The following is a 15,600-nucleotide window of genomic DNA, read 5'->3' as shown; positions in this document are numbered from 1 at the left end:
CTTCCTCAGAGCAGTTGCTAGACAGCATAAAGAATACTCAAGCCAGGTAAATAGTCAATGCAAATGAATGTGTACTAAGTGTTTTGAGAGGAAAGAACAAGCTGCCTTTCCCGCTCTAGGAAACTACCAGATAACTGCTCACATTTCCCTACCTCATTCCAAGCCATTGGCTCTGTTCTGAAGAGAGAACTGGTCAGCTCAACTGAAAGCCGTTTCTTGTAATCTTGTGGCTTGTCCTCAGACATTCGGAACAAAACAGCAGCTGCATACGTCGCTGAGAAACAAGGAAAAAGGCTCTTGAGGAAAAACTGAGACTTCAGTATACACATCTGCTAAAAGCTTTGGTTCCTTTTTACTTACCCACACCTTCGTTCCTAGAGTGAAGTAACTCTGTCAGAGGAGCTGTGGCCCCCTCAGCCTCAATAGCTTCTGCAGCTTCCTTGTCCTGAGCAAGTTCACAGAGGACCCCTGCAGCTACTCTTTGGATATTTTCAATGGGAGAATAAAGCAGCTAAGGAGAAAACACAAAACGTAATTGAATCTAAAGCTAAAACATGGCAAGCACCCCCCTGTGGCGCAAACATTCCCAATTCAGAATGCAAGAGGCACTCACAGTGTAGTAAATAATATTCTCTGAATTTTATGTCCTAGGGGGTTTAAACATGTTCTAGAGCATTAGATGTTTAAAATATTTTTTTAGCCATGAAACTTTTCTTCAGAGGCAACTCTGATTCATCTGAGATTTGGAAAACCCCAGAATTGGTTTGGGGCCTATGTCCTGCCCTAGGAGCCCAGGCCAGCTCTCCCCTATCTAAAACTAGGCACCTGTAGAAGTGAAATGTGAAGTCTCCTCCCTCGTCTTGAGGCTCTGGTCTCAATGTTTCTCCCACTGACCAAAACAACGAAGGGAATTTTCATAAAATTAAATGTTGGTGCCCCTATTTTGGTCCCTAGTTTTCTGAAATTTTATTAATCATTACAATCTGGAAATTGTATGGACATAAAACACAGAACACGTCACTTAAAACCAACATACCTGCACAAACAATGGAATGGTATTCAGTCCTCTGATGACAATTCGGTTGTGAACATCCCGAGCTAGGATGTGAAGGGCTCCGGTACAACCTTCAACTATTTCTTCCATTCGGACTCCCTCCTACCAGAAGAAACAGGGTTAACAAATAGAGCATTCTCCTCTGTAAAGTTTCTGAACTTGAAAGGCTTTGCATTCTGAGAAACAATTATTAGACTACAGTTATTTACATTATATACCTGAAGTTCACCATAACTTGCAATTAGTTCAGAAATGAAGGAGGATTCCATTAGGTTGAATGTCACTGAAAAGAGGCCTCCTGGTAGCACTAATTCCAACTTGCACCCCCCACCCTCCATACACAGTACAACGGAGCTTCCCATATAGCACTGAATCCAAAAGACAACTTTCCTACAGTGAGGGCACCAACTACTCTTGGTAAAAGGTATGTAAAAAGACAAGATGAGAAAGTAATGCTCAAGACTCTATCAACGTTTCTCTTTTACATCCCTCCTCTATTTTTGTACATCTTCCATGTATTTGGTAAAAACTTTGCCAAGTTTTAGCACCAACAGCTAAAACTAACTGAGTTGCCAGCAAAAAATCCACTCCTCACTCTTCCAAGACACTTCAGCTGCCAGCCTCATGTACAGGAGAAGGAAGTCAGCTTTGGCAATATGCAAGTACCATCTGTTTCTCCTGTTTCTGTATTTGACTTTTAAAAGGGGTTATGATTCTGCTACATTTAGCAGCTTTTATAAATAATTTGATTCTTACAAGTACACAAAAACTCCTTTCTTCCTAGAAAAGAGATTTGAAAAAGTGCCCCTCAACATTCTATGAAGTCACCCCATGGAGATGGGCCAATACAAACAGTAATAAATGAAGAAAGCAAAAGCCCAGTGTGAGTAACATCCGCACAGCAACCAGCAAAACGAGATTCCCAACAGCTGGTAGGCTACATCTTTGTTTTCTAAACTAACCTAATTAAATAAGGTTTTAAAGGCTTGAGAAATCAGAAGTGTCTTTATACTTTTAATGAAGCTATTTTTAAGACTCAAACTTAATATCAAAGCTAGAGACTGAGATTATTGTGGGTAAGAGTCCAGAAATGGTACTACTTATTTTTGAAATAATGTCAATACTAGATTCTTCGGTCTATGTAAAAAGTTTAACCCACTCACAGAAAAAATAAAACAGACTGCTAAATATTTATAGTTAAAATTCATGATGAGGCAAGGGATAAGAAGATCTGAAATTAGACCTGGACTCTATCTACCTCTTCTTAAAAAAGTGGGCCTTTGTGTAGATTAAATAAGAACACTGCATGAAACGCCTAACCCCACAGTAACGCAACCTATTTAAGACTGACCATGTTAAGGATGTGTCCAAGGAACTATCACTGGGGCCATACTATGCCTTATCTTCTCTGCAGCCACAGAAATGTGCCAGTTTTTTTGAGGGAGGAAGAGGGGTGGGGGGACCAATGACGAAAGAAGTTCAGGAGCGTTTGGATTTATGTACTCCTTTTAGATAGCTAGGTATCACCTACCACAAATTGCTGCTGTGTCCCACCCATGGATGTACGGCGCTGGGTGTCCTGATGTGCACGAACAAGCAACTGAACTAGTCGTGGAATGGCACCCTGCTCACGCAAAGGAGCATGATTTGCTGGACAAAGGGCAAGATTTCGAATCAATCCAACGGTAGCCTGAAAAACAGAAGGAAGTATTGGCATACAACTCAACAAAATCATTTTCTTGGCCAACAATTCCCACCACACTAAGTCTACTCGTAACAACTGAAGGTGGCTGTGACCACACAAACATTTCAGAATCCTCCCTACTTACTAAGGAATACAATTCCTATTTATTGATCACTACGGTTGGACAGCCATCTAATAGCTAAAGGTGCTTCATTTTCAATTCTGCAACAAAGGTAAATTCTACTTTGACAATGTACCTTTATCAGAGGCCAATGGGATGGTGGGTGTAGGAGCTTAACCACAACTGGGAGTCCATAGTGAAGGCGAACTGCATTCTGAGCCATCTCTGCTTCTTGGTGTCGGCTGGTCAGATGGCGAAGAGCACAGATGGCAGGCTCAGTGATGTCCTCCCTGTCACCAGCCCGAAGGACAGTACGCACAAGAGCCTCTATACCACCCACTTGGCAGACCATCATCTTATTCTTATAATTATTGCAAGTGAGGTTAGAAAGAATTCCAGCCGCACAGGTGACCACATTTATATCATCTGAACCCAGAAGCTGAACAAGAGTCCCAAGGAGACCTTCCATCCCTTCCTATGGAGATAGAAACACATGGTCAGTGCAAGTACATACTCATCTTGACTCTATTCCCACGGCACCAGTTTACTCAGAATTTACCTGTTTAGTTGCAGCATCTGAAAGATTCCTGAGAGTCCAAAGACAGTTCTGAACAAGACGTTGACTTGGATCTGTCAGGTGAAGCCCTAAAGCTTGCATTCCACCTAGAAAATTAAAAAGGATATAAAGCAACAGTCATTAGCCAGAAGTTCCTATCAACCCTAAATATCTTTTCTAGTCTTATAAGGTGTCCCTCTTCATTTCCAGAGTTACCTTCCTTTCACCTAAGTACTTTATGTCCTCCCATTTTCTAGAATGTTGCTCAGTTTCCCTCGCTTTGCCAGTTTACCTCACTAGTGACAAACTGTCAAATAGCTACCGTTGCTTTCCTAAGCAGAAAAAGCCTTTGTTATCTCCACTGTCCTCCTTAGGTAATATTCCTATTACTTATTTCTTTTCATCCATTCAATCATTTCAAAAATATTTATTCAGTACCAGGTCCTGTTCTGCGCTGGAGATACACCACTGAGCAAAAATATTGAAAAGTTCCTACCCTCAGAATTTATGATCTAGTTGAAGATGCAGACAAACAAATACACAATCGATAAATTAAAACCATACAGAGTATGTCAGATGATATTAAAGTACTATGGAGAAAAGTAAGACAATGGAGTACAGCTACAATTTTAAGTAATTAGTTCACCTCACATGAAGATCACATCTGACTAAAGAAGCTAGGTAAATTCCTGGGGTAAGAAGAATCCAGAAAGACGGCATGAAAACACTTATTGCCAGGGACTTTATACAATTCACTGACTACAAAACATGTGTTCCCAAGGTTCACAACCTTCTATCCTTTAGGACCCTTAAATGAGGGACATTTATTCTGGAAAAGGAGGATATATGAAAGCCCAATGCCCACATACTAGATTAACTTTACCCATCCATCTTCAACTTAAATCACTTCTGAATGTACTAAGAGATACTTTTCCTCATCTCCTTCTTCATCTTTTAGGTCTGTTTTATTTCTTCAAATGAGGTCTATTTGCTATAATTCTTATGATACCTTGAACTTCTCCTTCATAGTGTTTATCATGACTAAAAGTCAGTCAACTTTCCCTACAAGACAAAGATCATCTCTATTGGGTTCCTTTCTCACAGTCGCTCCCGCTGCCAACAGAATGACCTGCGTATGACTGATGCTCAGTATTTGTGAAATGACTACCTTCTTTCCCTCCCTTTATACAACCATTAACTTTAAAAGAATGGATTTTAACCCAAGATGTCCGTCAGAACAGCCTACGGAGACTTTTAAAACACATACATTCTGCAGTTCTAGGGTAAAAAAAGTCCCATGCAGATGACTCTGGGGTACCTCTACCTCCCCTTCCCTGCTGCCCTTATCCCTATACACTAAGAGGGAAACTTCCAGTCTCTAGCCTGCCTCTCTTGCGTTCATACATTTCCAGCTACCTACTGACCTTTTAAGTCACTTTAAGTCAGCTTCTTAAATTATTATGTTCAAAAATTAAGGATGCCTTCTGAAGGTTCCATTTGTCTTCATGGCACCAATGTCCCCTCCACAAACCACTTTTGGTTGCTCCCTTAGCTCCTGTATTATTACATTCTATGAGTCTTTCCGATGTCTCGGGCATTTCTCCTTTGCTGTATAGTTCTAAAACCAAACTATTTCATTCCTAAAAACCTGTAACATCTCAGCAGTCTCGTCTTCTAGCTTTTGGTCATTTAAACTGTTAATTTATACAAAGCGACTATTAGTATTTTAAACACATCACGGTGGTGCTTTGCCATTGATAAACAACCGTCAAAAGTGTCTCAGCATCTTTTTGAGATAGTAGACAATTCTTTAGTATAACGTTGAGGAATCATTTAGAATTTGAACCCCACCTAGCCTTCCAAACTGACCAAAGTATTCTGCATCTATGGCTCCAAAGCAGGAATAAGGCCTGAATAAACTCCATGAATAGTAAATATCTTACAGAAACCCAGAAGTCCTGAATGTTATGGCTCTGCTTACCTAACCTTAACCTCATCTCATACCAGGCCATCCGCCTCATTACTTAACTAAGTTCTGCTGGTGTAGACTTTATCACCTGGATCTCCACAATCTCTTTCCTTCTAAGGCAAGCTTGTCCAACCTGCAGTCCATGGGCCACATGGTCCAGGACAGCTTTGAATGCAGCCAACACAAATTTGTAACTTTCTTAAAACATTATGAGATTCTTTTGCAATTTTTTTTGGTTTTAGCTCATCAGCTATCATTAGTGTTATTTTATGTGTAGCCCATGACAATTCTTCTTCCAATGTGGCCCAGGAAAGCCAAAAAACTGGACACCCCTGTTGTAAGACATAACACGTGGTGTTCCTTTTCTCTACCTGGAAAGCATTTAACCCTAACTTCTCATACAGACAAGAGATAGGTTCCTTCTCATCCTGCAGTCCCATTTAACATCCCTTTTTCAAGGAGGCCCCTTCCTGCTCGTCTCATTAGCCAGGTCCCCTCCCTGACTAATTCTTACCGCTATTTGCTGTTCATTTCTCTCATAACATTCATTCTAATTTATGAATACTACATATTTTAAAATATTTTTGTCACTTCCACAAGACAGTAAGAATAAGCACAGGGACCCTATCTGTTGTGTTACCCATGTATACCATGTGCCTATTCCATTTCTGAATGTAAGACTAACCCGGAAGAACCTGAAGATTCCTGGGCTTCCAGTCCCACACATGTCCAGCTGTCTATAGACTTTCCAGTCACTTCATATAAACACTATGAGACTTGATGTCAAAATGAACACTCCAGGGATTCTGATTAAATAAATCTAAAAATCTGTATTTTCAGCTTACACTACGGGTTACTGCTGAAACAGCTGACAGAATTTACATCCCCTCATTCTAATATGAACTCAGCCACATTTGATTATTCCCAAGCCTATGGTTCCACTGCCAGCAGTTACCTGGAGCAATCATAATGTCTTATAAATTCCCAAGTAAAATTACTCTCAGTAAGTGGGAAAAATGCATGTTGCTAGCCCTATACTTTACTCCCAACATTTTCTTCCATTAAATGCCTTCATATTTTTCCCTCTTTCAATATTGATTTGAGGCTTGTTTTGAAATTCTGGGTAAATGTTGTCAGTGGGTTAGTGAAAGGATAAAAAATGCTAGGTAGCTAAAGAGTAACTATTTTCCACACACACGCCCCCAACACAAGAGACCCTAGTACAAACCATCTATTTTCCCCAATTGCCAACATACACAAGATATAAACTACCACATACAAGTTTACTCCTTAAAAATACTTAGAATAGATAAAAACCTGTTTTTCAATCTTAGACCATCTATTAACTGAGAATACAGAATATCAGGGCAAAACACTGCATATAATCAGACAAGAGAAAGAAAGAAAATACATCCAAATAGGAAGTCTCTTTGCAAATAATATGATTCTATACCTAGAAAACCCCATAATCTCTGACTAAAAAAAATCCTTGATCCAATAAACTTCATTGAAGTTTCAGGATATAAAAATCAATGTACAAAAGTCAGAAGCATGTTTATACACCAACCACATCTAAGCTGCAAGCTAAAATCAACAATGCAATCCCATTTACTACAGCCACAAAAAGAATAAAATACCTAGGAATACAGCAACCAGTGAGGTGAAAGATCTCTACAATGAGAATTACAAAGCACTGCTCAAAGAAATCAGGGATGACACCAACAAATGAAAAAACGTTCTATGTCATGGATAGGAAGAATCAATATTGTTAAATGACCACACTACCCAAAGCAATTCACAGATTCAATGCTATTCCTATCACACTACCAATGGCATTCCGCACAGAATTAAAAAAAAAAAAATTTAAAAATTCATATGAAATCAAAAAAGAGCCTGAATAGCCAAAGCAATCCCAAGCAAAAAGAACAAACCTGGAGGCATCATTTTACCCAACTTCAAACTATTAAGATAAGGTTACAGTCACAGCATGGTACTGGTATAAAAGCAGACACACAGACCAATGGAACACGACAGAGAGCCCAGAAGTAAGGCCGCACACCTAACAAGTCAACAAAAGCAATGGAGAAAAGGCTCCCTGTTCAATAAATGGTGTTGGGATAACGAGCTAGCCACATGCAAGATTGAAACTGCACCCGTTCTTTTACCATATACAAAAATCCACTCAGAATGGACTAAAGACTTAAATATAAAACCTAAAACTATAAAAACCCTGGAAGATAACCTAAGAAATACCATTCTGGACATAGGACCTAGCAAAGATTTCATGACGAAGATGCCAAGAGCAACTGCAACAAAAACAAAAATTGACAAATGGGACAGTAGAAACAGCTCAGAACACCAAAAGAAATCAACAGAGTAAACAGGCAACCTACAGAATGAAAGAAAGTATTTGCCGACTATGCATCTGACAAAGGTCTAATATCGAGAGTTTACAATAAACTTAACAAGAAAAACAGAAGCAACTCCATTAAAAAGTGGACAAAGGACATGAATACTTTTCAAAAGATGACACACAAGTGGCCAACAAGCATACAAAGAAAAGCTCAGCATCACTGATCATTAGAAAAATGCAAATCAAAACCACAATGAGATAATGTCTCACACCAGAATGGCTACTAATAAAAAGTCAAAAAGTAACAGATGCTGGCAAGGATGCTGAGAAAAAGAGAATGCTTATACACCGCTGGTGGGAAGTAAATTAGTTCAGCCACTGTGGAAAGCAATTTGGTGATTTCTCAAAAAGCTTAAGACAGAATTACCATTCAACCCAGCAATCCTATTAGGTATACACCCAAAGAGAAAGAAATCTTTCTACCATAAAGACACATGCACGCATATGTTCATCGCAGCATTATTCACAATAGCAAAGACATGGAAATCAACCTAAATGCCCATCAATGGTACACTATATAAAGAAAATGTGGTACATATATACTGTGGAATACTATGCAGTCATAAAAAAAAGAACACAATGTCTACTGCAGCAACATGGATGGAGCCGGAGGCCATTATCCTAAGCAAACCAACATGGGAACAGAAAACCAAATACCACATGTTCTCACTTATTAAGTGGAAGGTAAACATTGAGCACACATGGACACAAAAAAAGGGAACAACAGACACTGGGGCCTACTTAAGGGTGGGAGGTAAAGAATTGAAAAACTACCTATTGGGTACAATACTTATCATCTTGGTGACAAAATAATCTGCACACCAAACCCATGACATGCAATTTACCTATATAATGAACCTAAAAGTTAAAAAAAAAAAAAAGAAAAAACTGCTCCTGGGCATCTACTAATAAAGCAATCATTTCACTACATAAAATTGTACTATATTAGAATTTGTCATTTCTCCTATTTCATAGGTCTGTTAGCAAATCTTAGGTTTACTCAAAACAAATTACAAACAAATTTTATAAAGCAAAATATGTGCCATTAATTTTTGATGGATAAGAACTCTACCTAGTCTTAAATATTTAGCTACAATCCAGATGACACGTACTTTAAATGTAATCTTGGCTGCAAACTGAGTAAGACCATCTATTTTCAGTCGTTAAAATTCTACCACCTTTTTCTAAGAAAAGTAATCTAAACAGAACTGCAGACACTATACACAAGACTCAGAATAGATACATATACTTACCAGCTTCTACAATAGCCGGCTTATTACTAGAGCAGACAGATAGCACCTTCAGCACTCTGCTTGTGGTCCACAGTAGTTTTTCATAAGTGTAGGTCCTCATTATATTTACTAAAGCTTGGGGTCCACCACTGGCCAGTATAATCAGCTAGAAAGATGTACATATACTGTTGGTCATGGAATCTCGATCAAATGTCTGAGAAAAGCCGTATTACCAACCTATTTTATTATACAAGAATTTCAGCCAGCTTGCCATTGGCCCTAACTGTATTCCTGGACCCCATCACTCAGATCCCCATACTGGGGCCCTATCCAACTTGTCCCTTTAAAGCATCCCACTCAAAGTCAGACATCCCAGTCCTCCCAAGAATGTTATCAGTTTTGGTCCAATTTCTTTCTTCCCACACTGCTCATAGAAAAACAAAAATAATTTAGAAACCATGTTGGTATGCAACAATAATGCCCTCAAAACTGATTCACTGAAATGTGAACCAGAACTGGTACTTAAAGCTCCTAATCAATTGGCCCTTTAATTTTCCTAATTATATCCACCTTAAAAAGAGATACCGTAAAAGGATCATTCACTCTTGCCTTTTCATTCCCTTATATCCTCCCTCTTGACACTGTCCTAATTTTCTGAAAAACAAATTTCATCATGTCATGATTCTGAAATTTCCTACTGTGCTTTTAAACATGTTCTAGAAAGCCCTGAGATCTGCTGAGTCTATCTCAATAGCCTCACCTCAAGCCTCTCTTCCTCCTTACTCTTAGTATTTCTTAAATTCTCAAAACTTTCCATCTCCGTCCTTCGTTTCAAAGATGCCGTTTTCTTGCCTAACCTTCACCTAGTGAATCCCTTCTCATTCTTGAACACTGAACTCAACTATCACTTCCTCCAAGAGGCCTCCTTGAACCCTGAAAAAGAGAGTCTGTTTCACTTGTTACATGCTCTCATAGCCCCGCTTCTTCCCACTACATAAATTAAATATTTATTAGGTTATTATTTCCAACATCTACATCTCACCTAGGAACAAAAGTGTGAAGAGAAGGTGGCCTATCATATCCCTACTACTTAGCACAGTGCTTTACATATGAAAACTCAAAAATTTAAAATAGAAATGAGCTGGGCTGCACAGCAGGAGGTGGGTGAGCATTACCCGGCTTGAGCTCCACCTCCTGTGAGATCAGCTGCAGCATAAGAGTCTCGTAGGAGCGGAAACCCTAATGTGAACTGCACACGTGAGGGATATAGGCTGCACATTCCTTATGAGAATCTAACGCCCGATGATCTGAGGTGGAACAGTGTCATCCAGAAACCATCCCCACACCCCATTCATGGAGAAAATGTTTTTCACGGAACTGGTGTCTGACGCCAAAAAGGTTAGGAACACTGCATGGAATGATATGACACTGTCAGTCTGATGCTCCACGAAAACCACATAAAGAACAATTCTCTTACCTTGCTTTCTTGGTTGCCATAAGCTAAAATTTGAAGGCAGTCTGTTGTAATAGCCAAGAATTTAACATTTGTTTTGTTGAGCAAGGCAACCATTTTCTGCAGCCCACCGGCTAAACGCACTGCCATTTTGGCTCCTTCTTGGTGTAATAAAAGGTTGTGGAGAGTTGTAATGGCATAAAACAACACAGAATCCACTGGTGAACTGGGAAGAAGAAACAAGCCTCATGAGAAATATTGTGACTATACTCCTCTACTTTTTAGCTTCAAGCATTCTGACAAAGTTTTCTTACCCAAGCATTTTCACCAGGGCAGGAATGCCTCCAGATTTAAAGATGGCCAGCAAGCCTTCCCGATGATGGGAAAGGTTATGCAAGGTCCCAGCAGTACAACGAGCTGTTTCTACATCATTTGTATTCTGCATGGTACGTACAATAGCAGACACCATCTGAGGAGAACGCATGATAGCATGTCTGGAAGCTTCCTTTTTAGAAAGCTGATGGACCATAACTGCAGCCTTATTCACCACCACCTATAATAAAGGAATTAAGAAACATCATTAGTTTTCAAGTACTGGTATTGGGTAGACATTCTGAAACTACTCCCCTTGAGCATTTCCTTCAAAGCAGACTAAAAAGGTAGCCATGTCACTGCTTACCTGGTCCTCATCATTTAGCAGTTTTGTCAGTTCAGGGATTGCACGTGTGGCAAGTTCTGCATCATCTTGATAGTTAATCAAGTTTACAACTGCATGTTTCAGCATCTGTGATGGTTCAGCCAAACGCTGGACATTGGTGGGATGAGCAGCATCAAACTGTGTAGATGGGATCTGCATGCCCTCATCTAACGTCTCAGGGAACATGGCAGCTCGTACCCTCTGAGCTCGAGTCATTGCATACTGTCCATCAATATCTGCAAAAGGTTAGTTCAACACTCACTATCCACAGGTCAGCATTTATCTAAGTATCTGCTATCCTAAATGGTAAAAGCAACATTGCAATTACTCCTTTTTCTTCACCACCACATTTTATTTAAACTGTGATATGCTAACTTAACTATTTAGTTCTCAAAACTGCATTCTGACTTTCAGAAAGGCAATGAAAAATAATACTCTACCAGCTACTTGTTCTTGAGTGAAGGACTGAGAAAAGCCCTGTTCCCACTCATATAGGACTTGGGAGGTATCCACATCCTCTTCCTCAGGATTGCCTTTACCACTCAGAGAAGGAGCTGTGGTGGTGGCGCCAGAATGGATCCCAGAGTCCAGGTAGGACTGTTGCTGCCAGTGACTAACGGCTGCTTTTCTGTCTGGTTCCATGGCCATGTCCAACTCCATCAAATCAGCTACAAATATGAAACAGTATTGCCATTAGTACATTGGAAATGTTACTTTAATTTTTTAAAAAAGAATCTGTGATATGACCCATTGAAATATTTTTAGAAATAAAGTCAAATCTGAAAAACAGCCAAGAAAAGCAGAATGACAGCCAGGGTTAGCTCAGTGATGAAATACCTAAGTCCTTTGGGGACCACCTAACAATTACTCACTGAATCAGTGGAAGAATGGTACTGCATCCAGGGTCCAGAAGCAGTCATCCAGACTAGATTCCTGCTGGTGGCTTGTTTGCTATTTCACCAAGCCATTAGGAGGAGTGAGCAGAAAATGGAGCAAAAGGTAGCCTGACAAGTAAGCAGGGAGAGAGGAAAGCAGGGGGATCTCAGCCAGACTGGCTTAATGGCAACGAAGCAGAGCCCCAATTCAGTAACTAAAGATTTATGACACAAACCTTGAGTAGCCATTGTCCACGCTGGATTTTCAAAACAGTTGTATGGTATACTTCAGATACCCTAAAAAAAGTTAATCAAAAGTCATTAGGATTTAAATTTAGTTTGATTGATACTCCTAATTCACTGGGATACCTGCTAAATGTCTTACTATGCCCACAAAAACACCCCACGCCCTCATTTACCAGGTTTTTTAGTGAAATGCAGACCTCAAGGTCTTCTCCAGACACCTCAACCACAGCTCCATCACTGTTGAACTTCAGTGAAAACTCCTCCTTACCAAACATGTCTTTTTATTAATAGTTGAAGTTTAAGTTACAGATATTCAGGATGGTGATGAGAAAGCACAAAGTTGTAATAATAAAATCTAGGGAGGAGGAAAAAACTATTCAAAAATCAGCTGCTCTCCGAATTCTTAAAGGTCTCTCCTTTTGTAACCTTTCATGGAAAAAATTCACAGATCCCCCTTTGGATAACAGAGGTCCAATGGGATTTTTAAAACACCACATTTTCATTAACAAGTTAGTTGTTTTCTGATATCGTGACATCAAAAATTATTTCTCATAAAGCAAATTTTGGTGACTAGTAAATTTTAAGGTTTTTGTACAAAGAAAAATTAATTTTCAAATGAAAGTTTGCAAAACAAAAGCACCTTTATTAGTGAAATCTTACTAAGTTCAAATTTACAGCAATGATTTATTATAAATACAATTACCACCAACAGGGATAAGTATTATTTTGATCAATATTTAAAAAATTAATATCATATATATAAATCTTAACATCTAATTTATGTATTTTGACTTTATTATAATAAAGTCAATAATAAATATTATTGCAACATTCAGAAAAAAAACACTGTATCACACAGGGAATTATTTACAAATGAGAACAGTTTAAGGACTTTCGGGCCTCTAGGTATTTCTAATAACAAAATTTCCTTTATTACAGAATCTGTCCCAAACAAATTCATCTTGAACTACAAACTAACATTTTGGGACAGTTTTGGTGTGTTCCCCAGGCTGGAGTGCAATGGTGTAATCTCAGCTCACTGCAACCTCTGCCTCCCAGGTTCAAGCTATTCTCCTGTTTCAGCCTCCGCAGTAGCTGGGACTGCAGGTACCCGCCACCATGTCCGGCTAATTTTTGTATTTTTAGTAGAGACATGATTTCGCCACGTTGGTGAGGCTGGTCTCAAATGCCTAACGTCAGGTGATCTGCCTGCCTCAGCCTACCAAGTGCTAGGATTATGGGCGTGAGAGACTACGTCCAGACTTTGTTTTCAATGAATGCACAAAGACGTGTCAATGTTTAATGAAGGAAGCTCCTTGTTGTGTCCTATTTTCTCTATGTAAAACAGCATGTGTTTATTATCATTTCTAAAACTGCTTTTACTACTCGATTTTTACAGTCACCAGGATCATTCGACATCTACATCTGACAAGAGTTGTAGACAGTTGTTTCAGTGTCCATGGTAGAAACAACTGACAATTTACATACGATGCGAAATGAAGGACAGGAAATAGTAAAGGTGATTCAGTCCTTAAGAATCTTATATTTTAGGATAATTTGCTAAGCAGGATTATGTGTTTCATGTTTTGCTTTAATAGGACTGGAGTGACGCATAGAAATCTCCATTTTTGATGAACATTCTAGGATGCAGACAAGTTATCTGCAGACCACACTGAAAATACTATGCTGGAAGGCACCTTAGTTCTCTGCACACTGAGGCTGTGTTTTAGCTTCCATTTTCTTTTTTTTTAGACAGGGTCCTGCCCTGTCACCTAGGCTGGAGTGCAGTGGCATGATCATAGAACGCTACAGCCTTGAACTCCTAAGCTAATGCAATCCTCCCACCCACCTCAGCCTCCGGAGTAGCTGGGACTACATGCCTGTGCCACCAGGCCTAGCTTTTTTTTTTTTTTTTTTTTGGTGGAAATGGAGTCACACTATGGTGCCCAGGCTGGTCTCAGAACTCCTGGTCTCAAGTAATCCTCCCGTCTTAACCTCCCAAAGTCCCAGGATTACAGATGTGAGCTACCACACCCAGCCTTAGCGTCTATCTTTTGCCTGTCTTTAAGAGTGGCTATTTAACTACTTCACCACCCTTCTAAAAAATTGGTTCCCCACTCCAACCTACGATATATTTCTGCAAAAGGAGACTCAAAACATGTTCTATACCGAGCTTGTCCTTTGGCCAATGCCAACAGACTCAGAAACCAACCGGTCATGTCTATGGGCTATATAGCTATTTAAGAAGTGCTCTGATACACTGGCTTCCAAGAACTTTACAGAAGTGTTTCTCTCTCCTTGTTGTTGCTGCAAAGACAAAACACTTACCCACAATACTGGGTAAACTCTGTTTGTACAGGCTGACATAGTAACCTGACCATGACTTATAATGATTTCATTTTTATAATGGAAAAAAATCAAGGTCATGTTCCAAATTTATAACAGTCATTTGTACACTGGGACTTCCTAACATTACATATATATTTTTTAGCTTTTAAAATTTATGCAACATAAATAAAAATTCATCTTGCTCTTCAACAAAGGGTAGAAACGGGGATCTAATTAGGCAACAGCAAAGACCCTCTCACCCTTGTACCTGCTCTGGAGGCAGATCCAAATATACTAAAAATCTGAGCATTAACCACTAAAGAAATCAAACACATTGCCCAGCAAGAACTAGGGCAGAACACTGCTCCAGAAATGAAAAGGAAAGCCTTCCTCCTCCTTTTTCTGGCCTAAGCCTTCAGACTAAGGCTGGCTTCTCCTCCACCACACCCTGCCAACCATTAAGGTCCCAATTCTAGCGCTCCCAATTAGCTAAAACTTATCAATCACTTCAGGAAAATGTTTTTTAAAAAGCAACAGAAAAATTAACTCCACAGAAACTGAGATGAAACTTTTAGGAGTATGGTAGATACTCCTAACAGAACAATTTAGTATCTCCATAAAGACTGAATTAAAAAAAAAAAAACTGAATAGAAACTAAAGTTGAGAAAACTTCCTAGAGTACAAAAAAAATGCCAAAGACAAAAAATACAAGAGAAATAATGATCGATTCAGGAGATCAAAGGTCCAACTAGTAGGCATTTCAGAAAACCTTATCAAGAAAAATGATAAAAATCCACTAAGTACCAATCAAGAGGGAGGAGTGCTTAAAAATTATCAAGTACAATCATATACCACATAATGACATTTCAGTCAAGATGGACTGCATATCCTACAGTGGCCCTGTAAGATTGTAATTCTGTATTTTTACTAGATCTTTACTATGTTTAGGCAAACAAGCCAGGCGAAGTGGCT

General features: G+C 39.3%; 1 protein-coding gene across 6 annotated transcripts in view; it reads right to left on the bottom strand.

Annotated features, from left to right (window-relative positions):
* CTNNB1 (catenin beta 1) overlaps positions 1–15,600 on the bottom strand; it is a 41,093-nt gene that overhangs the window by 3,502 nt on the left and 21,991 nt on the right. For 4 of the 6 annotated variants that reach the window (XM_032264298.1, XM_032264300.1, XM_032264301.1 and 1 more), the window contains exons 2-13: positions 12,291–12,351; positions 11,620–11,847; positions 11,162–11,415; positions 10,797–11,035; positions 10,507–10,708; positions 9,051–9,195; positions 3,419–3,522; positions 2,996–3,334; positions 2,586–2,744; positions 1,037–1,156; positions 361–511; positions 153–274 (exon numbers count right to left, since the gene is read on the bottom strand). In XM_032264298.1, the coding sequence (XP_032120189.1) occupies positions 153–274; positions 361–511; positions 1,037–1,156; positions 2,586–2,744; positions 2,996–3,334; positions 3,419–3,522; positions 9,051–9,195; positions 10,507–10,708; positions 10,797–11,035; positions 11,162–11,415; positions 11,620–11,847; positions 12,291–12,303 (2,076 nt within the window). In that variant the 5' untranslated portion in view covers positions 12,304–12,351. Of the gene's footprint in view, positions 1–152; positions 275–360; positions 512–1,036; positions 1,157–2,585; positions 2,745–2,995; positions 3,335–3,418; positions 3,523–9,050; positions 9,196–10,506; positions 10,709–10,796; positions 11,036–11,161; positions 11,416–11,619; positions 11,848–12,051; positions 12,184–12,290; positions 12,352–15,600 lie in introns of all 6 variants that reach the window. The other 2 variants (XM_032264302.1, XM_032264303.1) reach the window with 1 other exon arrangement.

This window comes from Sapajus apella, unplaced genomic scaffold (genome assembly GCF_009761245.1).
Source record: "Sapajus apella isolate SASKATOON/1434 unplaced genomic scaffold, GSC_monkey_1.0 scaffold143, whole genome shotgun sequence".
Taxonomy (NCBI): Eukaryota; Metazoa; Chordata; class Mammalia; order Primates; family Cebidae; genus Sapajus; species Sapajus apella.
The sequence above is the reverse complement of the archived record's forward strand: the minus strand, read 5'-3'. Positions and strand labels throughout refer to the sequence as shown.